The sequence below is a fragment of the Etheostoma spectabile genome, chromosome 5 (genome assembly GCF_008692095.1).
Source record: "Etheostoma spectabile isolate EspeVRDwgs_2016 chromosome 5, UIUC_Espe_1.0, whole genome shotgun sequence".
In the NCBI taxonomy this organism is placed as follows: Eukaryota; Metazoa; Chordata; class Actinopteri; order Perciformes; family Percidae; genus Etheostoma; species Etheostoma spectabile.
The window spans coordinates 311,989-338,659 of record NC_045737.1 but is presented as its reverse complement, the minus strand read 5'-3'; the positions used below and the strand labels follow the sequence as shown (position 1 = coordinate 338,659).

Sequence of the window (26,671 nt, the reverse complement as noted above, 5' to 3'; positions counted from 1 at the left end):
CTCAGCTACTCAAGCCGAAGCAGACAAATAGTCTTTCTTATCAACATTGAGGAAACAGTCAGTGAGAGTAATAGAAGGCGGCCCGGTGTTCAGAGGCTCAGGGTTAGGGAGGGATAACTGCAGCTGGAGCTCTGGGGTCAGTCTACTAGTCTAGTCAGTCTAGTCTCAGTACTACTGTCAACCCAGCCCAGCCCAGCCCAGCCCAGCCCAGTACTGTTCCATGCTACTGTTTGACAGACTGAAGGACGGAGAAGGAACAACATCAATACCGAGACATTTTAAAACTTGCAACAGAGAGTGAAGCAGGAGCTAGATGGCATTTCAAATTAACACGAGATGCAGCAGTGAAAAGTACCACTGACATCCAAACCAAAAGACACTTGAAATGATACAAAAAAATGAACGGAACCTCACATTTTTATTTATGAGACATTTAAGACAATTCTCAAGGAATCATGTCACACCAGTCTATGGTCTTTAAATTTGTAATCCCACCACACACCACACACACACACACACACACACACACACACCACACACACACACACACACACACACACACACACACACACACACACACACACACACCACACACACACACACACACACACACACACACACACACATATGACGAGCCACGTAACGAAGCTGGTTTTTCAACCTGTAGATGCATGTTAGCCCAAACTGAAAAAGTGTCCAATCACACAAAATGGATGGCAGTGGGTCTAAAAACATCAGTTCAATTGCGCCATGGATGAAGCCTGGGAGAAAATCCATTAGCAGCGACTGACTGACTGTGCTCTGGAGCACAAACCCAAACAAAAGAGCGTTTACTTTGAATGTCTATCGACATCCTTCATACAAGCTCAGATTCATTTCAGGCGTGCGGTGGATACATTGCGCTCAAAGACCAGGACAAGGTAGAGTGTTTTCTGAAGCAATCTTTAAATGGAGCAATTCTTCTTGAGGGCTGTCATGGCCCAACTCCCAGTGAAGGCAAACAGAGACCTCTCTCATCGACCAGCATTAGCGGCTGAGTCACTCTCCGCCTTTACAATGGCATTCCTCAGCTCCACACTGGACATGTGTTTATGTAGGCAAAATGAAGAAGAGCGGCTTCAGCACTTGGGATGCTACAGTGAGCACCAGTGAGGAAGATGACGGAGATGCCAGTGTGTAACCACCACAATTTGGGGGAAGGGGGGTATATACAAGTTTGTCAGAAATGACGGAAACACAAAATGTAAAATGGGAGGCAGACTCTTACTTGTTGGTCATCTCCTGGTTGTATTTACACCGCAGGTCCAGCAGCTCTGTCTGTGCAGTGTTCAGAGCTGGTGAGATGCAAACAATGAAAAAAAAAAACACATGAACTTTGACCTTAAAGCTACATTACTGAATTTAGATTTCTTTTTCATTTTTACTTCAAACATTACCAACAAAGAATGCATTTGCAAAACAACAGATTTCATTGAAACATGTCTTAGTCTGAGCTCCACTCCTGGCTAGAAGTGTTATACTGCTCAAATAAAAATTGGATTTCCTCCAACGTTCAATTTGGATTAGAGATCGTATGCATCAACTGTGCCCTTAATTTTTCTACCATTTGGCAGCCAGTCCTGGATCAGGTTGAAAATAATTAATTTTTGTATTATTATTTTTTATTTATTTAATGTTAATTTTTTCCCTTGCCTCATTTGTATTTTTTTTTACCATTGAAATGATGTTTGTATATTTAATATTGTATATTTGTAAGGGTGGAATAGGATAGGGTTACTTGGGATTTTGTTAAAGTGTATCAAAAACTGTATGTTAAATTATGTTTTGCAAAAAAAAAGAAAAACATTCTTTGGGGTTAGTTTAAACTTATAGTTACGTCAACAAAGCAGCAGTCAGTGCTTCAGCAGACTGTACAGTAATAATACACATAGTGGCTGAGGTTTAGATGAAATGTAACAGCTACAGTATGTGTCAGTGTTTAAACCACTTACATGAATGCAGAACCTTGATCTTCTCCTCGGCCTCTGATAGTCTGTCAGCCAAACCAGCATTGGCACTCTCCTCCTCCTCCCTGGAAGAAAAAAAAACTCAGTTTCAGTTACTTCACTACATCATGGCTACCCAATTAAGTAACACTATGCACTTTGTGTCATGTCATGAGTAGAGCTGTATGAATACACCAAACCCACGATTCGGTTCGTATCACAATTTTTGACCCACGATTTGATACAAACCTCGATTTTTTGGGAAAATAATGTTTCCAAATCCATTTCAGTGGTTCATCAACTCGTAATAGGGTGAACGGCACTTCAGCATTTGCGTTGCGGCCCTCTATCAGCGATAACCACACTCTGCAAGTTTGCACTATGCAAGGTAGCAGATCTGTAGTTCAACTGAGACAGTAAGACTAACGGTAATGGTAACAGTAATGGACAATTGCGCTTCCAACCTGTAGGGGGACCAAGAGGAAAAGTGCTTTGGTGCCTACTGTAAAGGTGCTGGTTGAGCTAATTAGTAGCTAATGCTAGGTATATAACGTTAGCTAATTCTTGGTGGTTAACATAAGAGTATGACATTGTTCAACACGCTCAGTTATTTTTAGTATGATTGTTTTGACCACAGTTAACATATCTGGGCTAGCCCACAAATTCATCAGTAACGTTAACTGTATAGATAGACGACTGATCTAATGATAATTTAGCTAGCTAGCACACCCCTGTCTTCTGCCTCAGTCTATCGGCACTGCGAGGCTTCAGTCAGGATGAGAGCTGACAACAGCCCCGGGGACACATCCACAGCCAGCCCCCAGCCAGCTAGCAACCATCCACTGTCATTACAGCCCCGGCCCGGGGACACATCCACAGCCAGCCCCCAGCCAGCTAGCAACCATCCACTGTCATTACAGCCCCGGCCCGGGGACACATCCACAGTCAGCCCCCAGCCAGCTAGCAACCATCCACTGTCATTACAGCCCCGGCCCGGGGACACATCCACAGTCAGCCCCCAGCCAGCTAGCAACCAGCCCGGTCAACACTTAACTCTGTTGCTAAGGACGCTAACGGCAGTTTACTGAACCTTCGGCAACAGACCCAGGGACCCGAGTCAGAACAGTGGCCATTTGTAACGTTACACCTCTGTTAGCGTTACCAGTGTTTGTGCCGAAAATCTCCTCTCTTTAGCAGTCTTCACAGTTAGCTAAATTTATCCGACAAAAGGCACCAAAAGGACTAATACTAATGGTATTTTAAGGATTGGGTAGCATTGGATCTAGACAGAAAAGGAAGTTGGAAGGGGTGTGTCGCCATTATTCCTTCTCCCACAGCGACACAGGTTCTGATTGTTGCGATTTTGGTTTCATATCACATATCGTTCCAGCCCTAGCCATGAAATGTGGTTATCGTACCCTTCTACCACCTAGAAACAGCACGTGTGACAAGTAATAGAACTTGAATGTGACAAAAGCAGCTGCTGTTTCACCTATTTAGAGCCGTGTTCAATTCAGCTTTGGTTTATTTTTAAAAACCTTTCCCTACTGCTGTTGTTGCTGGCATCTAATTGCAACTCAAAATATCCCCAGGACAAGCTAAATGGACAAATTTATTGCACAGGTTCACAGACCCTCTCATTTATTTTTACATCAGCAAACATTGCACATTGTTGCCTTAAAGAGCACTAAAATGGATTGAGAACATCTCTGCATGGGGAAAAGGTTTAAAACACTGAAGGGTTAACCTTAACATTCTTTAAATACATGCCCTATTTCATATTATACCAAAAATAAACGAAAGTACTCTGTGCTGTAGGCATTGGGTGGCAGTAGGCATTGGGTGGCACCATAGACCGTTAATATCATCAATAATATACAGTCTATGGGTGGCACAGGCAGTCATGGGGGTTCATTTGTGTCTTTTAATTTAAACTGTTTGTGAACGTATAAAGATTGCCACTCAAAGGCAGGCAAGGGGTGCATCACTGGTTCTCACCCTCGGTCCTCAGCTGGGTCCTGGTAGTTCTGCTGCGGGGAGCCTGGGGCCCCGGGAGCCGGTGTGCTGTTGGGCGTCATCACGGAGGCTGGAGAGCTGGATTCTGGGGCCTCCTCTGTCACCGCTGCCCCTGAGACTGCTGGGCCGTCCTCTGAGGGCTCTGTGTGGAAGACAAAGACTGGCATGAGTTCTCCAACATCAGCTTAGTGATCGGATATTACCAGGTAAATGTGACAAGTGATTTCTATTTGAAATAGTCATCTTAAGGTGACCATTATTCACATTTCTCCAGATATTGTGGTGGAATTCACAACCTTCCTATGGCCTGGTAACCCAACTAACTTGGACCTGGTAAACGTCTTTTATGATTAATCATTTTTATTTTTTTAAACAGCGCACAAAACACACAGCTTACAACATGGTTACATCCCCTCCTCATTAAACCCCTCCATTCATCCTCACCACTTATTAAACTAACAACCATGATTGTTGAATGCAACACAATAACAAAATAAGCACCTGTAAAACAAATAAACATACAGTATGTAATTGACAAAACAAAAGGACATTGTATGCATCTCTCTAAAGTACATAGCTTCCTAGGAGCCCTCCAGAAAGCTCAGGTACTTTCCCCATTTCCTAGTGTAGACATCCAATCTGGCAAAAGGTTTATACGCCACCACCCTAGCCATCTCACAAGCTCACTCTTGAATTAACAGCACCCCTTCATTCCTCCATCCTCCTGAAGTAATCTGTCTGATTATCATTAAACTAGTATCAACTATTAAACTAGTTTGGACCCAGCTTCTTGTGTTCTTTTTTATCTGGTTTAGGATTGGCCCATCTCCTAGAACAAATAATCTTGGGCTGAATGGAACCTGGGTCCCTCCTATCCGACACAGGTGTCCGAGGTGTTTTCCTTATCACAGGACCATAGGACATCTGGACCTGGTAAATTACCTTGCCTGCACTTTCAGACCTGTACAATGGCAGCCACTTCATTGCTGGATTACAAAGAACTGCTTTCTAGTGGGACTGCTTCCTGATGCAGATGTTTTTGGCCTGACCTGTCTTTTCAAGGCACTCCAGGTGTTTCTTCCAGTGCCCGCTGATCTCTCGTAGCAGGGCCTCGCCGTCTGGGGCCAAACTGTGAAGGTGCTGCAGTCTTTCCTCCAGGGTGTGTGAGGCTTCCAGCAAGGGTGCTGGATCTGTGGAAACAGGCCCAAACAAATCTCTGCAGAAACAACTCCTGAGATTCACAAGATATCCATACACTCCTGCTTTTCAAAAAAAGCAAAATAGCTGTTTTACTGTGCGTGCTGCCTGTAAAGCACTTTACAGAGCTTTCTGCGTCGCAGTTTCAACAGAGACACACAATTCCGCTGAGACTTGTTTCCAAAGAGTGACTCTTAGACTTTCCCCACTCAGGCGCCTTTGAACATTTCACAGGCTGGACCTAATGACACAAGTGCTGTTCCGACCCTTCACATGTAGAGGAATGATCTCTAATGAGTCTTCTCACGTGCTGATGAATGGCAAAGAAGACAAAAAGATTGCCATGAATATGTGACGGAGTCTTAAGTCCCAAGTATACACCTAGGCAAAGTGTAGAAAAAGTCTGCTCCTGAAAGGGGGCGGGGGGGGGGGGGGAAGAGAAGCAGGATTCTTTAGCACAACAGAGGAGCTGTTTTGCAATGCATGCGTGGCAGCACCGGGCCCATGGGGCCAACTAGGAGGCTGTTTCTCAGCTAACAAGTCTCCTCTGTATCATTTGATCATTTAAATTATTATGCCAGGAATTCTCAGGAGGCAGCTCGGCACTCCACATCACAGGGCTGTTTTTAATCTTCCCTTTCCCTTTCTTCCCCTCCCGAAAAGTTCAACAGCTCAGAGAGAGAGAGCTGCTCCTGTTGTGTACCTGCCTGCCGAACACCAAAGGAGGTGACTTCTAGTGCCAAAGCACAGAGAGGGAAGCTCAGGGGAGCTCCTTGACAAGGGGGGGAGGCAAGATGTAGAGCCACACGCACACACACACACACACACACACACACACACACACACACACACAAAACTCTAAAAGAGGAGGAAAATCGCTGCTTTGCTGCACAAACTTTTCTCCCACAGCTTTCATCCACTCATCTTAGACTTCTGTGTGGAACCCAATTGAATCCCTTCTTCAGTATGGGCACTGACTGAAGTGACTTTTCGTAAGAAGCTGGAGCCACAGACGTTTAAACTTTGCCAGATGCCACAGAGAGAATGCAAACTCTGAGCCGGCAGGCCACGAAAATAAAATGCTCATCAGAGAGCCAAAACTTCTGCAAAGTGCAATTTGTTGAAATCCTGGCCCAACGTTGCAGCCTGCCATATGTGCATTTTCATCAGACAAACATTTTGGGCCATTTAATTGATCGAGCTATTTTTTCCCAGGACCGTTTACAGTCAAACATTGACTGCATTCATTGTTACACCAGCTGTGGAGATATTGCATCAGTCACAAGGGACATCACTATTAAGAGCAGAGCTCTTCTAAGACAAACAGGATGACTTAAAGCACTGCTATTCCATCGACCCACTGTCACAGAAATCACTTTATCAGCCTCTTTCCCATATATCCTTTCAACTTTTAATGATCAAAGGACACAGATTATAGTAAGGGATCTCTCACACATGGACAAGCCAGGATTACCAACCGGTGGCAAGGGACTAAAGTAAAGTCAAATTTAAAGTGAAGGGATATAACTTAAGTCTGTATACAAAATTAACCCCCGTCAAAGTAGAGCAGCAGGGGTACTCTCTCAGGGCCCTGGATCTACATTACGACGGGATCCAAAAACTGCTGATAACTTTGAATAGAGCTATTGATGTTGCAATAGAACCTGAGCTCTTTTTGGAGCGCCTGATGGAAAGCCGCAAAACCCTGAGAAGGATTCACATATCCTTTAATCAAGAATATCCCAGCTGACGGGCATATGGACTCAGGTGATCACACACTCTCACGCAACATAACGATCATTTTTTATTCTCCCTTATCTATAATAGAGATTGGAGTCTGCCTGGGCTGATAACTGATTGGCAAAAGCCTTTTTAGACTAATAATCAGAACATTAATACATCTTCTCTGGTGATCCAGGCACTTGGACAACACAGCACCGCAGAGCAAAGCAGGAGGTTCATATGCGCTGTGAACGAACATTTATCCCTACAAGATCACATTTCGGTTGTTACACTTGTCCTATTTTATCATCTTTCATCAGTTATATAACATTGACTCGCCACGTAACTGAGTCTAATAGGACATGCTAAACAAGCGTGGGCGAACTCCACATCGACGGGTTAAACAGCCAAGTTATACGATTTACAACAAATTATTGGAGTCATGAGTTAATTCCCAAAGGTTCACAAATTGTTTCACCAAAAGTTTTGCATAAAAATGTGTGCAACAAATAAAGTTTTGCAAACTCTTCAACTACACACTAACTTTTTACACTTCCCCAACTTGCACTAAAATCATTTATAAATGTCCCCGTACAAACGGTCTCTGCTCGTCAAACACCTCTCCTCGGTACGAACATTCCACACCCCCTGTGCAAATTCTGCCAATCCATGATACATTAGGAGTATTCGATTTTGTACAGCGGGGCGCTCTTCACAGTACACATGGCACCCCAGGAATTTCAACTTTCACGGTGAAATATATATCTGACCCTCTGGTTGCTTCTCCCTTTATGTGTATTTAAATAGTAAACCAGTGTACAGATAAGGCATGTTAACGATCATAATCGGTTTTATTTGTTTTTTACAAAAAACTTTATTTATAGGCACTTGAAGCCTCAACAATTGATTTGAAAGACATGTCTTGCCGTGACATAGCGGGCCTTTAACTGAAATGTGTAAATGCTGATAAATTGGAAATAGTATATGGCTAATAGAATCATGAAGCTTTTTTTTGCAGCCGTGAAAGCCTGGAAATAACCCTGGGATGGCAGAGGACTGTCAACATCCGTCTGTTAATCAGAAATATCAGCCCAACGAGGCATTATGGACATGTTGAGTACATCACCTCACGGCACAAACGATCGATTTTATATCATCCTTCTTAATGTATATAGAATTGATGTTGTTGGGGTCTTGAAACTGATTGGCCAAGAGGCTTGTTTGACAATAATTTCGAACATTTAAGATCTTCTTGTGATCACAGGCCAGCTTGGTACGAATCCAGCAGGAGGACGAATGATAGGAGTTCAATAATTCTCTGGGAAACGTTGGAACATTTGTCCTACAATGATCAGAATTTCTGGTTGTGTACAACTTTAGTCCTAGTTTTGCAAACATTTCACATTTATAAACTTGTCTCGCACACAGTAATGTTTTAATATGTGACAAGCTAAAGCAAGCCATTGGTGCCAGAAACCCACATCAACGGGTTTGTAAAAACAAGCCACGTTTTGCAGATACAACACATTTATTGAGGTCTAACTGAAAAGTATGCACTCCCAAATGTCAGTTATAATATCTCATTGCACAGAAAAACAGTGTTCACACAACTGCGTACACAGTAGGGCAACATTGAAACCGAAGTCTAAAAACTGTGATGGATGCTTAAAACAGACAGTTTGGGGAATATTTTCACTGTTCATCTTTTGTCTCTCTCTTTTAAATCAGTGTGGCTGTCTGATCAGCTGACTGCTCTAATTAGTTTGGGTTATCCATAACAACTCAGAGATGTAAGAGACACTAGACTGTGATTTGAAAAATCAGCTTGAAAACTGATGTTGGAAGTGAAAAAAAAAACCATGGATGGCTTAGGATAAAAGACTGCATGTGCTGAAGAGATTCTTTTTTAAGTTGGTTTTAATATTGAATGTTTTGTATTCATGCTACTTTCTATTTCATCCATTCAGTCAATATTGTGTATAAAGAATGGTGTAAGCATGGTGTACTGGAGGTGTATTCATTCTTTTTTATGATTAACATTTTGTTATTTATTTTAACAAAACAGACAAAACATACAACTTGAAACATGAACATCCCCCCCAACCCTTGTCAACACCAACTACCCAGACAAAAATCAAGAAAAGATGACACATGAACAACAACATAACAAGATCAAACAACATAATAACAACATAGACACACTATAAATAAAATCAACACATGTATTAATGACAACACCTTAAAAAGGTCCTATGACATGAAAATTTCACTTTATGAGTTTTTTTTTAACATTAATATGCCAGCCTGCCTATGGTCCCCCAGTGGCTAGAAATGGCAATATGTGTAAACCAAGCCCTGGGTATCTTGCTCTGCCTTTGAGAACATGAAAGCTCAGATGGCCTGGAATCTTTCTCCTTATGAGGTCATAAGGGGCAAGGTTACCTCCCCTTTCTCTGCTTTGCCCGCCCAGAAAATTTGGCCCACCCATGGGAGAGAGACATCATGGCTTTCAAACAAGCAAAGTGGCAGTTGGTCAAGGCCACACTCCCACATTGCCCCCCCTCTCTCCTCCTCAAAAGCTACAGACTCAGAAATGGCACATACTAAGGAAAACTCATTGTGGGACTGGCTCTAGTGGCTGTAATTCTGCACCACGGCTACATTTTGGGAAAGAGTTCAGATGCAGTATTAGGGGCCCACTAAGGTCTATAGAAAAGCATCTTAAGAGCACCATGTCATGGGACCTTTAAGCCCTTCATACACATCTCTCCCCAGCACAAAGCTTCCTAGGAGCCCTCCAGAAAGCTCAGGTTCTTTTCCATTTCCTATTGTAGAGATCTGGAAAAACGTTTATATAGCCTTTTTTTCAAAAGCCGCCAGCCTAGCTATCCCACAAGGCCACTATTGAATTGACCCCCCCTTCATTCTTCCATCCTCTTAAAAGAATCTGTCTGGCTATCATTAAACTGGTTTGGAACCAACTTGTCATGTGCTTATCTTTTCCGCTTAGGATTGGACCATTTCCTAAGACAAATAATCTTGGGATGAATGGAACCTGGGTCTCTGCTATCCAACAGAGGTTATCATGTATCCGAGGTGTATTCATTCTAATGGACGTGTATTGAAGCTCATACTGGTCTGAAGCTCACTGCCATAGTTAGAAATGACAATGTTTTGGGTGCCTGGTTTGCTCGCCTGGTAGAGCGGGCGCCCATACAGAGGTTTACTCCTTGATGCAGCGGCCGTGGGTTGGAGTCCGACCTGCGGCCCTTTGCTGCATGTCATCCCCACTCTCTCTCCCTTTTCATGTCTAAGCTCTCCTATAGAAAGTAAAAGGCCTAAAATGCCCAAAAAATTATAAAAAAAAAAAAAATTAGAAGAGATGGCAAAAACAACAAAAAATAGGACCCATGTTGGAATGAATCCTTACTTGCTAATAGCGAACATATGTTAGTATGACTTTTAATTGTTTTTGCACATTTTCTCAGCTTCATTGATATTGGGTTTCATCACTTTGGCTGCGCGATAATGAGGCTGCCACCCTGTAGCTGCTTCCTTGTGGTCACTGCGTTGCTTTGCGATTGCACGTCTCTTAAGCGGGAGGCGGTTTCTGTAGCTGGGTGAGCCTTCAGTCCAGGGTGAGCACGAGCCAAAGCCTGTCAGAAGCTGGAAGGCTACGTGCACTGCAGGTGGCACTGGGGAGGAAGGTGCACATGTTCAGGATGTGTGTCTAGGTGTGTGGGGGTGGACCGGGGTGGTGTGCGCCAAGACAAGCAGGTGTGTCGGGGCGGTCCGTCTTGGCCCTGTCAGCGATACACCATCATTAGGCGGTGTGGGCGCAGCAGGGTGCACCATTATGTCTCCCTGGGCCCTGTGTAATTACGCTCTGACATAATTAACCCAGCAAGCCCATTAGCCAAGCATTGGCTGGCTGAAGAGAGAGGAAAAAAAAACGCTATAATTATTTGTTGTGCGCATGTTAATGAGGCCAGCTGTGTTCCCATCATACAACACGAACAAATTAATTTACAAGGCTGTGCTCCAAGGTTTTTTCTTTTCATTCAAAACAGTCTTGTTTTTTTTCCCTCTGAGTGGACTTCAAGGTCCATAAACATGCTGTGCCGCTGCTGCAACAAACAGTAACACTGCTGTAATATTGTTGTCAAGAACCAAAACTAGGTTGAAAGAACATTAGGTCTTTAATTTCACAGACAACGTAAAGTTATATAGGTGTGTAGGATAAATCACAGCCTTTTTTCTTCTACCTGACAAGGATTAGTTTCGATTAGAAAAAAAACAAACTGCTTGCAACAAATTCGTAAACATGACTTTTCTGTTTGCGGTGCATTTTAAAACCAACGAGCATTTGATATTCACATGGCAAAGCGACGTGTCGCTTTACCTTGATGTGGCAGAGGGAGGGAGAAAATACAAAAATAAAAAACATAGGTGGAATGAAAAAGAAATGATTGTGGGAAGCGGCGGCTTTTGTGTGTGAACAAAACAAAGCGGAGAGAGAGAAACTTCTTAACCTGTTCTCTTTCAATGCTGTTCCATGTCTTTGTTTGGCAGACTGAAGGACGTAGAAGGAACGACATCAATACCAAGACACTTTAAAGCTCGCAACAAAGAGTGGAGCTGGAGCTAGATGGCATTTAAAATTAACACGAAATGCTGCAGTGAAAAGAGAAGTGCCACTGACATCCAAACCAAACTTCACTTGAAATGATACAAAAAAAAAATCTTATTTATAAGACATGTAAGATAAATCACGATGAATTAACATCATCAAATACACCAGTCTATGGTCTTTACATTTTTATTCCATGGCTAAATTGTATCTGCTCTTAGGCACACACATGCAGACATTCCCACACACACACACACACACACACACACACACACCACACACACACACACACACACACACACACACACACACACACACACACACACACACACACACACACACACACACACACACACACACACACACACACACAGTCTTTTAAGAGCACACTCTCTCCTGGTCCCTCTGGGGTCTCCTACTCCACAGGGATCAGTTGGAGAGGCCCAGCTCTTTTATGAACATAATGCATATTAAGCACCTCAAACATCTCCTGGGCCTTTGTTTATTACTGCTCTTATTAATCACTTGTGCATAATCTCGTCCCGCCCAGAGAGCTTTCATTTTCCATCAGCTTTTATGCGTCCTTATTTTCCAACAGACTGCCACAAACGCGCACGCACGCCGCTCCTTTTTTTGCTCTCATCCTGACTGCAGGTACTCAGCTGCAAAATTACAAAAAAAAGCCAGCTTGCTGTGCCTCGCAGGCCTCTCTCTCACTGGTGCCCGCTTATGAACATGAAAGGTTGAAGAAGGACTACTATTCTTTATGCATTTGAATGACTCCTCGTACGAAGGTCAGTGCATTGTGTTCCTATAATCTCATAGCCGAGGGAAACATCTGGTGCGAGTATGTAAAGCACTTACCACCATCTCATTGCACAAGAAGACACGCGACTCAGTGTGACCACAAAAAAAGAAGCTGCTTGTACTTGTGCTCTGCTCCGTAGTACCGGTGGTCACCACTAGCAAGCACTGTTGCCATAACATTTCAACTAACTCACAAACACACAGACACACACACACACACATACAGTATACAAACCCTCACATACCTCAGACATGCCGTAGGCCTCGCACACACATACTTAGAGGGGTGTATTCAGATCAGAATCTTCACAAACTCTTAGTGAGCTCCCTGCTCAGATAAAAGGAGCTGTGTTCTAAGGAGAGAGGGAGAGGGGTGGATCCTAAGGGATGAGCGTGTGCACGGAGAGGAGGCGAGAAAGAGCAAACACCTGGAGCGTCAGTCTCAGGGCTACGCCCCTGGCGACAGGGCCTCGCTGCTCTCACAGAGGTGGCAACAAACGCAGGCGTTCAAACGCCACTCGAACACACACACACACACACACACACACACACACATTCTCCAGCAGAGAAGAGCGTGTGAGACGGCGAGTAGGAGAGGAAGAAAAAAGACAGACGAAGTTAGGTGCATCTCTGGGAAACCGATGAATTTGGGCAGAAGCTGCCACTGGTTTTCAGCGTTCAGTGATCAGGATGTGTTTATCTGCACTGATCAAAACCGTGCGGAGGTGATATAAACATTGTTAGGGAAACACTGCTAACAGGCCTCTTTCAAGCCCCAGACTGGGTGGGAGTTACAGTGCTCAGCATGAGGTGGTGTCACCGGCAAATCAAAATATAGAACGCTAATGAAACACTCCAGCGGATTGACATCTCGGCTTGGGGGCCTCATAAAAAGGCAAGAAACCACTTCAATCACTCGCATCAAGAAGTTATTTCTGTTCTGAGTTTGTTTGTTGTTTTCAAGTTGCCATTGAACAGGAGCATTAACCAACTGAAACATTATCATGCCGGAATCTCACAAATGTAACAGACATGTTATTTGTATTCAATAGTGGACACGGCAAAGGGGATAACTGATATGTGACAAGATGTTAATGATAGCCAGATACAACAGGTCACATATCGAGCTGCTACTGCATGTGCAACCCCCCCGCCTTCCTTGTTCACCTCTTGCATTCATTAACTCTGCTGTTGGCCGGTTGTGATTGGGCTGAAGGCCTTAGTATTGGCACACAAATGAGCATGCACATACACACACTGACAAAGAGGCACTTTCAAATGAAATAATAGAAGGGGGGAAAAAACGTCCTGCAATGAATAGTAATAACTGCATTAAGATTAACGAGCATGGCGTGTAAAGAATAATTGCATCTGTCGAAAGATTAAAAATACATGAGCTGTAGCATTTGTTGGGGGAATGGTGGGAATGCTCACTGTTGTGTTTGAGGGGCAGAGAGAAATGAAGTGGGGCCACAGCCAAATGACTGTCCTCCGGTGTACCTGAAGTCATCCATTCTAGCGGGGGGTGGGCAAGAGAGGGGGGGTGGAGTTGTGACCTTGGGCACCCGCAGCAAGATGTACTTTGACAAACAGCCACAGGATACTGTAGGCTCTCCTCACAGATAGCACATACTGCTTGGGCTGGACGCAGAAATACTCTCAATGGTCGAGTCTGTACTGCTCGGCCTCAGACCGAGAAGTGGGGGGATATCTGGCAATGAACACAGCTAATGTCAGGAGCTGTCAACTCTAGATTCTTTGGCCTTTTTGAGATGGTCACTGTGTCAGATTAGGAAATCAATGAGTCATAGATTGTTGCTGTGACTTGGCTGAAAGTCATGGCAGACCACAAGTTGCAGCCTGGCGAATCGTAGCTTGCTATCTTTCACGACTCCATCTCCATCTGCCATTTTTACAGTTGTACGCTGCTGTGTGCTGTTTTGGGTCCAAATCACAGCAAGCATGTGACATACTAGTCTTTTTGTTAGGACATAGTGAGATGTCCCATTAAGTCTTTATTGGGCCACTCAAAATACACTTTAATACAATTTAAAGGTCTTACCATGAGTTGGATGGGTTGAATTGTTTTGAGTTTAATAGAAAGACTGCATGGTCAAATTAACCTGACATGGGGCTGTGGGGCAAACACGAATTCTGGACGCCCAGATAGCTCGGTTGGTAGAGCGGGCGCCCATGTATAGAGGTTTACTCCTCAACGCAGTGGGCCCTGGTCTGACCCTGACCTGCGTCATTCCCCCTCTCTCTCCCCTTTCATGTCTTCAGCTGTCCTGTCAAAAATAAAGGCAGGAAAATGCCCAAAAATAATCTTTAAAAAAACCCACTAATTCTAAGATACCTTGTGAGTATTTGATGAAACATAATTAATTGTCAAGAAATATGCACCATGTGAGCACTTTTCTTCAAAGCTGGATACGGGGCCCCTCTTTGAGACATGACAAGTTCATGCAAACCCTATTTGATATTTGGATAATTGATAATCTGAGGATAAAATGCCTGCTAAGAAGACATGTTGTGTTTTCTTAGCGGGTTAGTTTATGTTAGCAAATGGCAATCCTATAATCAGAAATCAGCTGTTTTTTCCCCAGAGTTGGAGAGCTTCACAGTGACAGGAGAGCTGCGTGCGGTCAGCGGGGATAAGCTAGCTCAGTAAACACCTCAACACAGGAAGCTGGCTGCTTGTGAAAACACGATGTCTTGCTTTTCAATTTTCCAAATGTGAAATGCAGAAGTGGGTGTGGCAAGCTTGAAGTTTGTCGGCAGGCACCTGCCACGCAGCTAGGCAGAGTCGGGAAAAGTAATGCGCGTAACCACTTCTGCTCTTAAGTAATTTATCAAGTAATGCTACTACTTTTTCCATTGAGTAATTCATTGTAATAACTTTCTTTGATTAATAAGCAGAGCTCGACCGATATATTGGAAGGCCGATATTAGGCGGTATCGGCATTTATAATGGCTAATAATATATTTATATAAATGATTCTGATAAATGAATGTTTAAAAAATATAATAAAAAGAGGACGGTCAACCATGTTTTGAGTGTTGGCATTGCATAGTTTGTCCACCAGAGGACACGCTACAACATCCCTGTTGGCAACACAGATTATTAGGGTTCTAACCACAAAGCGGTAGAACCATAGACTGTTAAACATACATGTATGGATAGAACCCTTCTATGTTTGTCTGTTCTAGTTATTATTGTTATTTGTTGTCTGCTGCCATGGCTCAAATTCCCGTGAGCTGGAATGAGTTGAAACATGAAGCTTGGGGGAATAAGAGGAAATGGTGTGCACGTCCCCCCACACCGTAAGTCCAATTGACTTGAAAAGTCTCACACAGGTGCAGCTTAATGTGCTCTACAAAGCCTCATGGACCATTAAGGTCCGCCTAAAAAAGGTTTCCGCCATTTTGAATTTTTTGAAAAACACATTTTTGAGATTGCCTTCTATTTCATAGCACTGATTGCCCCCAAACTTTCAGTGAATCCTCAATGGATCCAGCTTATTACAAATTACTTTTCAAGTTATTGACCAATGAACTTTGAACGGGCGTGTCTCTGGACATAAATGAACACAAATCAGCAACCATAAGGCCAATCATCACAAAACACACAGGCTATGTTCAGATAATTGCCCCAGATATACCCAGACAGTTTTATATACATACGCCACTAGGGGGGCGTTACAAGTGCAAGACAGGTGTGTGGCATTACACACATTTTAATATAAATCACATATTCATTGTCCAATCATCACAAATCTCTCAGAATGTCCTCATAAGTACCTGAACAAACTGTAGGTGAAATAGCTAAAATCAGGCTATAAATGACTAAATGTTTGTCCAATCTACACAAAACTTCCAGGACAATTGTTTTAATGTTGGTCATTTGCTTTTCTCAAATTGCCATTAGCTGGACTGAGCTACATATCACACTGAATTTAAAATAAATGTTTTTGACAAATCAATTGTAGGCATTTTAAACCAAGTGCACTGGCTGTCCAATCGTTACAAAGCTTGCAGGATATGTTTTATAACGACATTGGACCACATGTGTGAAATTACTTTGAAGTCGCTCTTGAGAATAAAGGTTTAAACCCGCAAATCGCCGCTTGCGGCTGTATAGTTTTATGTTTTTGTTCAAAGGAATTCAAGTTTCATATCTTAAGTTTGTATTTTTACAAATTTTATTTATCAGAACTTCAATATATTGTGATGTTCCTCTGTTCTGTTGTGATAATAAAAACAAATTATTATCATGTTATTTTAGCGAAAACTCATAAATAACTACAAATAACTAATGTGAGGGAAATCTGTTTATGTTTTGTTACGCATTTCTGGATTTTTTAAATAAAACAAAATGAAATATATATTGGAAAATGGAATTTTTAAATTTAAAAAAACAACACATATTTGTATTGTATCGGCCTTAAAAATCCTTTATAAGTCGGGCTCTAGTAATAAGTAATGAGCAATTAATTCTGTTTTATTGGGCTACTTGCCCAGCACTGATTAGTACTATGACTGAGAAAGAAAAACAAAGTGGCTTCACTTGGTCCCAGTGATACAGTGAAACAGACTCCCTTTGTAAAGGTAAGGTCAGGAGGAGGTAGGAGGCTCGCTGTGTTACGTCACCTGATGTAACATGACACAGGAAGGTCTACTACTGTATACACACACAATATAACGACACTGTACATAACACTGTAGCTAGAGACAGAGAGGACAACAATGATTAGGTACACTAACGACAAAAGCTACTATACTTGAGTATAGAGTTCATGTTGGGTGATTGTGGTTGTTCTTTTTATTTTTTTTAGTCTTTGTTTTTCCACATAACTCTTAGCTGACTATTTCATTCTTGAGTTGTTTTTTTTTGACAAAATATACTCCACAAGACGCTCTAGGGCTTGAATTAAGGACCCCATATAAAAGGTATAGGTCAGAAAATCAAACTGAATACATCTTCAAACAACGTTTTTTTTTATCAAGGAAATAACTCCATTCAAAGTGTGTGTGTGTGTGTGTGTGTGTGTGTGTGTGTGTGTGTGTGTGTGGTGTGTGTGTGTGTGTGTGGTATGTGTGTGTGTGTGTGTGTGTGTGTGGCGGAGCAATATCAAGAAGGGGACTTCAAGGAAAAATGGAGACCTTTAAAAGTCACTTGCTGCTGTCGCTATTTTCTGACGCAGACTTTTATCTTGTATTCATTGAATCTGTAAACAGCATTCTCTACTCCTGCCACAAGTGTTTCTCTGATCTAGACTGAGATTGGGCTGCATTTTTGCTGCAACAAAGAGCAATACAGTACATGTGCCCTGGCACTGAAATAACAACTGAATAAACACGCACTACATCGCTCCTCTTTGCTCTCACTTTGTGTCTTTGCCTCTCTCTCCCCTTTCCCCCCATTGGCCTCATCAGGCCTGCGTTCCACACGAAGCCAGACTTCAGTTGGGATTTTAATTGGCCCTCCACAATCAACAGCAGAGCTCCTCAAGGATGTGTTCGCTCCTCAGCCAGGCTACACTCAAGGACCAGTGCTGGGTTTTGAAGTGGCCTCACGCAGAGTTTTGGAAGCCACTCTGAGAGCACAGAGTTTGAAAAATAGATAAGAGCCACAGGGTACAGAGTTTATGTACCATATAGCCATGTGCTGTTGCACCATATCTATGAAAAATAACTAGAAAATGACTTTGGTTTAAGTGTGTTCAGATATATATGATATGTCAGTGTGTTTTCTGTATAGGGCTGGTCCAGCGGTAGAGGTTTGATGTGGAGTTGATCTTCAGTAAGGGATCTTTGAATGGGGAAAGATCATTCTTGAATTAATGTGTGTGAGTGTGGTGATTATGCTGCTGCTGCCGCTGCTGCTTGTGAAGGTACACATCTCTGGACTTAGTGGGAGACTCACCTGGGGCCTCGATAAGCTGTTTGTAGATTCCCAGGAATGCAGACTCGGCCTCCTTGCTGCGCTTGTTCAGAGCAACCACCTGCAGCGGAGAAGATGCCATTAAGGTAAACATCGACTAATAACATCCTGGCATATGTCTTAACTCACAGTGCACAGGATATTTACATTTCAGGCATTACGTTGACTTTTACACAGAGCAGAAAAACACTTACAATCTTAAATTGCCAACAGTGGATCAATAGTAACAAGAGCAAAGGTCAACCTCACAGCATCCTTTCAATACATTGAATAACTAGTCCTGCATGCCTTGCATGTGTATTGTATCTTTAATATGTACAAGAGAGAAATACAGTTCATATAGCTAATGCATAGGTTAACCAATGCAAAGACTGTGTTTCTACATAAGCATTGACAACTAGAAAAACAAGTTGTAAACTATGACGATATCCCCCGTTTACTGCCAAGTTGCTGCATGCTGCGAGGTGACATTTGGCCTGTTAAATGTAGGTGTCGGTGTGCGCAAGAAGGCTTGCCCAGTGACAGCGGCCTCCGTCACCAGCAGCACTCGGCACCTGCTATCCTCGGCTCGGCGGGTGATGCAAACCAATTAACGGTTCATTAGGAGGGACAAAGAAAGCGAATTAACCACCACCTGGCCCCATGGAGAGGGCACCTGCACTAGTGGATATGTGGGTTACGCTGCTCCCAGCTCCCGCTAAGACCTCGGGCCTGTTTGTGAGCTCTGTAACCGCCTCACACCGTCCTCTGCTCTACAACAGTAAATCAGATCACGCTCCCCCCCCCCCTCCCGCCCGCCCGCCCCTGCCCCATAAGCAGACAGAATTCAAATTATTGTCATCTATTGTCTATGTCATTTCTGTCACTGTTGATAACAGCCTCCGTCGGATCGGCTCAATGGACTCCAAAACGGAGGGTCAAGTGTGCGGTATGGCTGAGCCAGGCTGCTCATCATCGATATGACGACACTTAAAAACATTCATTTCGCGAAGGCTGAAAACACTTATGAGGGTGGTGGTGGTGGTGGTAGTGTGCTGGGGCTGTTTAGTGGGGTTATAAATAAGGTGTGTGGAGAACACTGAGGGACCGAGAGCCTTTGATTTACTGGAAATGGCTGGTGTCTTCCCCCGGAGGCATAACGACAGCATCATGTTTAAAGAAATATCATAAAGATCAAGCAAATCTCTCCCCCCCCCCCCCCCCCCCCCCCATCACTCCCACTTGGAGCAGCTCAGAGGAGTTCATGGAAAATGGAAAAGGCTGGAGCCCAATCAATACAGATGTAATATTCTTCAGCTCTCAGCCAGCTCTCTGTACTCTACGCTGTTGTTTCACTCAGCTATACCCCAATTTAACCCCAACCTCCTTTTTGCTTTGTCGCCACTGATGACTTGTTTTTATGTTTGCTTCGTTTTCACTGTGAACGGGAGCAATTTTGTATCCCTGAGTGTCACCACTCGCCAAATAACAAACCTCTGCTCCTCAGCGTGACAACGAGCGAAGCTCCAACAGCACTTGGTGACATCCAGACAAACTCCACCTGAACTCCATGGCCACTACAGCAGAGTGGCTGAACCCACTGCTAGTCATCAGTGGTTCAAATGTAACTAAGTACATTTACTCAAGTACTGTACAATAAATCTGAGGTACTTGTACTTAATCTTTTCTTTTCATGCCCCACTACTTCTACTCTGCTGCATTTCAGAGAGAAATATGGTACTTTTTACTCTACATTAATCTCACAGCTTTAGTTACTGGTTACTTTACAAATGAAGATTTGTGCAAACAAAACACATGTAGTGTTATGATTTAGGTACTTTTCTTTGTTTTCTGTGCCTTTTTCTGTTGTATTTTAGATCTATGTCTTGTCTCCTTGTGATTGTGTAATTCTTGGTCTTTGTATTACGTTTTGTTTCTTGTTTTATTGTGATAGTCTTGTTTTCTGTGCCGTCTTGTCCAGTTTTACTTCCTGTGTTTCCCCGCCTGTCTGATTGTCCTGCCCCACCCTGATGGGTATCACCTGTCCCTTGTTTGCTCGTTGTCTCGTGTATTTAGCCTCTGTGTTCCCTTTGTCTTGTGTCAGATTGTTTTGTTTGTTGCCGTGGTGTTTCACTTCTTAGTCTAGTTCCATGCTGTTGTCTCATCTGTGGAGTGTTTTGTCTCTAGTTCCTGTTAGTTGGTTTGCTGTTGTTTTTTGGACATCTGTTTTCTTGTTTAATCCACTTTCAGAAAAGGGAGTTTTTTCCTGCTTCATTCCGGCCTGCATTTGTTTGGTGTGTACCAACAATTTACAGACCTATAGATACTTTCACTTTATTTCCCTGATGACATTTACATACTTTTACTTAAGTAACATTTTCAATGCAGGACTTTACTTGCAACAGAGTATTTATGTACTTTACATAAGTACTTTTACTCAATACTTCTTCCACCGCTGCAAGTCATCAACTTTTCACTGGCAGTCTGCTAGCTGGCCTGGCTTCCTCTGAAGCATATACATCAAATGAGGCACCCAACTGCATGTGTAAAGAGCCGGAGATCCTGTGAAGGCAACAGCTAGGGCTCCATCTTCCAGAGACACGCAGGGTCTCCTGGCCCTCCATCATCCTTTAACGAGAGAACACGGAGATTACCTCCACAATCACACCATTAACCTGCCCACAGACGCTAGCAGAGACATCAATCACACGCCTGCCTGATGCCTTCTCACGTTAGCGCCCGCTATGCGTATAGATCTCTCCCCCCCATAGCCCACCCTTGCTATCATCAAAGCACTCTGAGGTGTCGTGCATAATATGGGCTGATCAGGGAGTCATCTTCATCTCCATGCTAATCCCACCTCCAGCCAAGCGCATGAGATTTCAGAGCCAGAAGTCTCGTACTAACAGATATGAGAAGATAGGGGGGTTGAATGTACAGAGAGCTACAGCTAGGGGAAGCATTACAACTGGCAAATCTCTTTTGGGATAAGAGATATGGCTGTGGCCCTGGCTCCGGCTCACCGCGCATTCTTTGTTTTCACCCATTTTGTGATAAAGGATATGGCTACCGAGGGAATGGGCTTGGCCACAGGTTGATTTTACAAGCAGGAGTAAAGCCCAGGGCAGAGTAGCAAGAGAGAGACACAAAGGAAACCTGTTAGCGCTCCTCCATAACTCTTAACGCAGCAACAGAGTGGGCAGAACACAGCCTCTGGGACAAGGCTGCTGGGAAATACTTACTGATAAGCCTTTGAGAATAGTTACAGTACCCGTGTGTGTGAGAGAGAGAGAGAAAGAGAGAGAACAAGCTAGCATGTGTTGAGAGAGAGAAATATATAAAGGGGGAGAGAACAAACCTAGAAAGAAGTAGGGGAAGCAGAGTGAAGGGCTACTGAGCGACATAAAGAGAGAGACAGAGAGACAACGGAAAAGAGGGGTTCCCATAAAGAGCGCAATTAGCAATTATGCAGTCATCAATTACAATTATCACAACTGGTGATTATGCAATTATCACTCTAAATCATCAGTTTCCCCCTCTGCCTCACCAGTTTGCCACCCCCTGTGATTTGGTTGTTTGAGGATGGCTTGTGATGATGCAGGTGATTAGAGTGTGTGACGATGAGGGGGGTGTGTGTGTGTGTGCGTGTGCGTGTGCACTCAAATAAGTGTGCAAATGTTTGGAGCATTTCTGCATGCGTGGGTGTGAACAACGTGTGTGTGTATATATATATAAAGAGTGTTCATGGATATACTGCTCCCATCTCAAGGTGAATGTGGTTGGTGCTGTGGGTGGTTTGGGGACAACAAATGTATGGTTCCACAGTCCCTGAGGCCTCTAAATTACCTGTCATCTTTCCCATGATGCAAAGGTCAGTGCACAATCATAGGGAGTCCATCCTACTGCGCTGCTCACGGAGCGCCCGTCCAGCCCACAGGCTGACAGGATGTCACAACAATCCCGCTCCCGCACCATGCTTATTAGAACAAAACAGTGGGAAGCCCACCACCGCCGCAACACCACTTGTCACAACACCTACCAGAAGAATCCAGTGGACTCCTGACACACACCCAGTCCTTGGTGTTAATACAAGTGTTGCGAAAATTAGGCAAAATATGGTCAACACTCTACCATTATACTGCATGTTTTTTTTTTTCCAATCTCATCTTTATTAGTAAAACATTTCCAACATCTAATTTCAACTTCCATTTTTAGTGCTGCCATTTTGAGCTCTATATAATGTCCACGTCTGCCTGTTTTTCTTCCAGCTTCAGTTTCTTTTTTTTCAGTTTTCAATTATCAACATTTCTTCAACTGCTTTTTTAAAAACTTTTTAATTAATAAACATTTTAACCAATATTTATTCCTTCTTAGCCCAATTTCTTTGGTAAAATTGCAAAAAAATAACATGCCATACAAACTCATAGGGCCTTTGTATTCAAGTAGCTATAGTAACAAAAGAGCTGGGCAGTATTACGTGTCTTCATGTACAACATACAGATTAGTGCTGTTAACTAACTAAGTTTTTTATTATCGATTATTCTGACAAATATGTTTTCAAACTCAATCTCAGCCTAAGGCAATTCAAATTCAATTTGCAATCATATGGAACATCAAACTCACTTTTGAAAAGACCAGCGACATTTAGCGCGACACATTACTTGAAAATGTAAAATAATTCTGTCAATCAACTAATTCATTAATTGACTAATTGTTTCCACATAACACAAATCCACAAAGATGTGCCTTTATTAGACTGCCATAAATAACATTTCTTTAATAGTGATGACGATATTGCAAAATTTAAGCTAAGCCAGTGGTTTAAATGTTTTAATCATTCAGGAAGTCCCTTCACTTCCTCTACAAATCAGTGTTTGGATTTTCAAACATACAAGAAAATATTTAATCTGAATGGATTGGTGGTATAAGCGTTTCTTAATTGGCAAAAATAATGCCAAATCTTGTCCAACATTGTCTTCTACTGTCTTCTGAAGATATCTTAAGGCATATTTAAGAGCTCTTCAAAAGACAGTAGAAAGCAATGTCAAATTTAAAACTGATGAAGAAAATCAAGAGATCCATCGAAAAGGCTGAGTGGCCACAGAAATCCCTGCATCACTCACGGAGGACAACACAATGTGGTTGTTTCAACATTATATACACAAAAGTAAGATAGTTATGGGTTTTCAGTCTCCTTTATATGTGATCTGTACGTTTAAAATGAAAAAAAAAAAAATCAAAATGCAAAATCTAATGCAAAACCTTAAGGGCTAAGATCCTATTTTAACTGTGCTACCCAGCAGTTTTGCAGCTGTCACTGCTGGCATTTGTTTTGCGTGGAGTGTAGGTTCAGAGGAGAGGCGGGAGGAGAGAGATGAGTTGGTGCGGAGTGACTGATGAGTGGGTGGAGGAGAGGGGCAGAGGTAAACACTATTGCAGCACGGTCTGGACGTGAGAGACCCGTGTACACCCACACACGCACTCACACAAACACTCACACACACACTCACAAACTTGGAAGCATGCAAACACGCACACGTCAAGTCGCACTCACACAGATGAACACTATACACAGGCTGTGTTTGAGGGCAGATGTAATCATGGTGACACCCATCTCGTAGCCGTGGTAGCAGCATGGCGCTGGCTGTGGCCGTCTCTGGCTGCCCGGCGAGATGAGCAGTCAGAGCACTGACACACATCTCGTTGCAACGTCAATTCCAATCAGCGGTGCCTGTCATTCAACCCGCTGCGCTCACAACGGACTGACGCCACCGCCGCCGCAGAGCTGCCGCCTCAGCCAAATAAATAGCCAAGGCTGACCAATATTCTTTAGTAGCACAGTACTCCAGATGTAAATACATGCTGCAACGATTCAGTGACAAAATGAGAGTGGAAATACAGCTTGATTTATGGAAGCCTTACGGGAAAGGCTCACCTACATTTGAATGTAGGTAGTGTAGTATCACAAAAATGTCAATGTAGGTTTTAAGACAAACCGTATTAATCCATAGGGAAGGTAGGATAGATTTCCATAGCCATTATTGCATCAGCGGTCAATAAACATGCATGTTAGCTGCATCGTAATGCTATACATGGTGTGGTGCAATAAGCTAAGGGATAAAAACAGCACAATAACATTCTCATGCTAAACATGCTAATATCTATCTATCTATCTATCTATCTATCTATCTATCTATCTATCTATCTATCTATCTACATTTTCTTTAAAATGTTATCGGCACTAACTTTCCATTACAAACTGCAACTACAATTGTTAACCTTATGGTGATGCTAGGTAAAAAAGTCAGAGGATCACCAAAGTATTAGGTGTGTATATATATATATATATATAAATAAAAGATAAGATTCATCCTCTGGGGACTACTTATGTCTGTACTATTCATGTCAATCCATCAAATTGTTGCTTAGACAGTCTGGACCAAAGTAGTGTACAGACCAAATGACCGACCGTGCCCAGAGCCATGTCGCCAACATAAAAAGCTACATCAAGATATATGACGTAAGGTGCTGCACTTGAATACGAGGCAAGACTAAATGAGCGAAACCTCGGGCCAATGCCCCAGTACAGAGTGCCGATAATGACCCAGGCTGAGAGGAGAGCGGATCTCTACAGATCAAGGTGGAGCTGACGTAATCCCGACGGACGTGGCACACAGAGCAGCGCGAGAGACAAAACATGGCACCGCATTAAACCCGGATCAAAGGGCCTGCTGTCTCCACCACACAGCAGGTGCCTTCTGGGTCCCCCCTCACCATCAACAGGCGGCAGAAGATCTGTGTTACCCGCCCTCTCAACAAAACTCAAAAGCACCAGCCTCGGCGCTAACACCTCAAAGTCACGGCAAAGTCAAAGTCAAGAGCTGGTGAGAGGGAGAAAAAAAAAATGGGAGGGAAGAAAACAAATCTTTTCTGAATTTCTTTGTAGTTCAAAAGACAGGAGTTGTCATTTTCTTTGAGCTCAAGCTTTCAAATGTTTGATGCAGCGAATGACCTAAACCTTGAGGAAAGTGCGTCTGCTCAGAACGTATCCATCATGGTAGGATGGGAGGGAGCGGGGGCGTGCTGAGGCTAAGATGAAGGCAGCGGTTGATGTGCTGAAAGGGAGGGCTGTGAAAAGTAACGATGAGTGCACCTGGACTGGATTTCAGAGCCGGGAGAACTTTTAAGAGGAGAGAAGAGGAGGAGAAGTGTAGGTAAGGGCTAATTATAACAAATAAAGTGCCCCCATTATCCCCTGCGCTGTACTGCCCTAGTGAACAAAGCTACAACAGATGGGGTGTTATGGGTAACTGTGCCAATGTGAGCCAGAGCTCGGAGTGGATAGAGCCTGGCAGGCCGCTGGTGGAGCAGCCCTGGCGAGGGGGAGGCACAGCTGCATATCTCGACCTCAGACACATGTTGACAGTGTTTCTCTAGCCCTGCCTACACTAGTCAAGGTGAGACAGCATGGCACGAGGGGAGAGGGAGGGGGGGGGGGGGGGCGGAGAGAGGGAGAGAACGCTCCACTATGATGGATAGCGTTCTCCATCCACCGCTCCCTCTTAGAAGGCTGGTGACTTTCCAGTGAGGCAATTATCATTGTGGAATGCATAATAGCCTAATTAATTACAGGTGTCAGCGCTGCCTTTGTTTCAGCGTGGAGGAACATCATGCCAACGCCGCATCCGTTAAAGGTGCAACGCTGATGAACGAGCCTTGAACCGCGGTGGGGAGAGCGCGGCTGACGGAGGAACGGAATGCAGGGGAGACGGCTTGAAGTCTGCCAAACAACCCTGCGTCTGTTGCGAACAGAAGATGGATTGGAAACACATGGTGCAGAAATTAGGTCCATTATTTGCTTGATAAATCTGCTGTTGTCAACGGTAGTGCTCGGAAGAAGATCTCAGGTAGGCCCTGCGCAGGACGCCTCTGTGGGTAATTTGGTTCCAAGCAGCGGAGCCCAGCTCGGTGTTGGTGGCAGCACTAACAACGATGAAACATCCCCCAAAACCCGGCGTTCCTTACCAACATGGCATATCATTTGTCCTGTCAGTTTTGCCGATTTCATTCATTGTGGTGAGAAAGCCGGAAAGCAGGAAATTGCCGGGGAGAGAGAAAAAAAAAGAGCAAACAGGACCTGGGAAGGAGAGAAGTGAATGATGGGGTGACTAGGGAGGAGAGACAGCACAGAGATTCCTGTTATTCCCCTCCTCAGCTAAACACAAGCATACACTGGTGCAGAACTTAATAGAACGTCACATTCTGTGTGTGTAAGCGCGTGTGTGTGTGTGTGTGTGTGTGTGTGTGTGTGTGTGTACTGTACAGGGGGTCGAGGCGGTAGGCTGATAATCCCTCCACGCCCCCAGGCAGTGGGGGCTCATTGTAGAGTAC

General features: G+C 43.6%; 1 protein-coding gene across 1 annotated transcript in view; it reads right to left on the bottom strand.

The window, feature by feature from the left end:
• The window catches only part of LOC116689311 (homeobox protein cut-like 2), a 64,331-nt gene that overhangs the window by 18,462 nt on the left and 19,198 nt on the right, over nucleotides 1–26,671 (bottom strand). The window contains exons 3-7 of the mRNA XM_032515809.1: nucleotides 18,284–18,362; nucleotides 5,051–5,191; nucleotides 3,984–4,143; nucleotides 1,992–2,071; nucleotides 1,268–1,334 (exon numbers count right to left, since the gene is read on the bottom strand). Coding sequence (XP_032371700.1) covers nucleotides 1,268–1,334; nucleotides 1,992–2,071; nucleotides 3,984–4,143; nucleotides 5,051–5,191; nucleotides 18,284–18,362 — 527 coding nt within the window. The remainder of the gene's footprint in view (nucleotides 1–1,267; nucleotides 1,335–1,991; nucleotides 2,072–3,983; nucleotides 4,144–5,050; nucleotides 5,192–18,283; nucleotides 18,363–26,671) is intronic.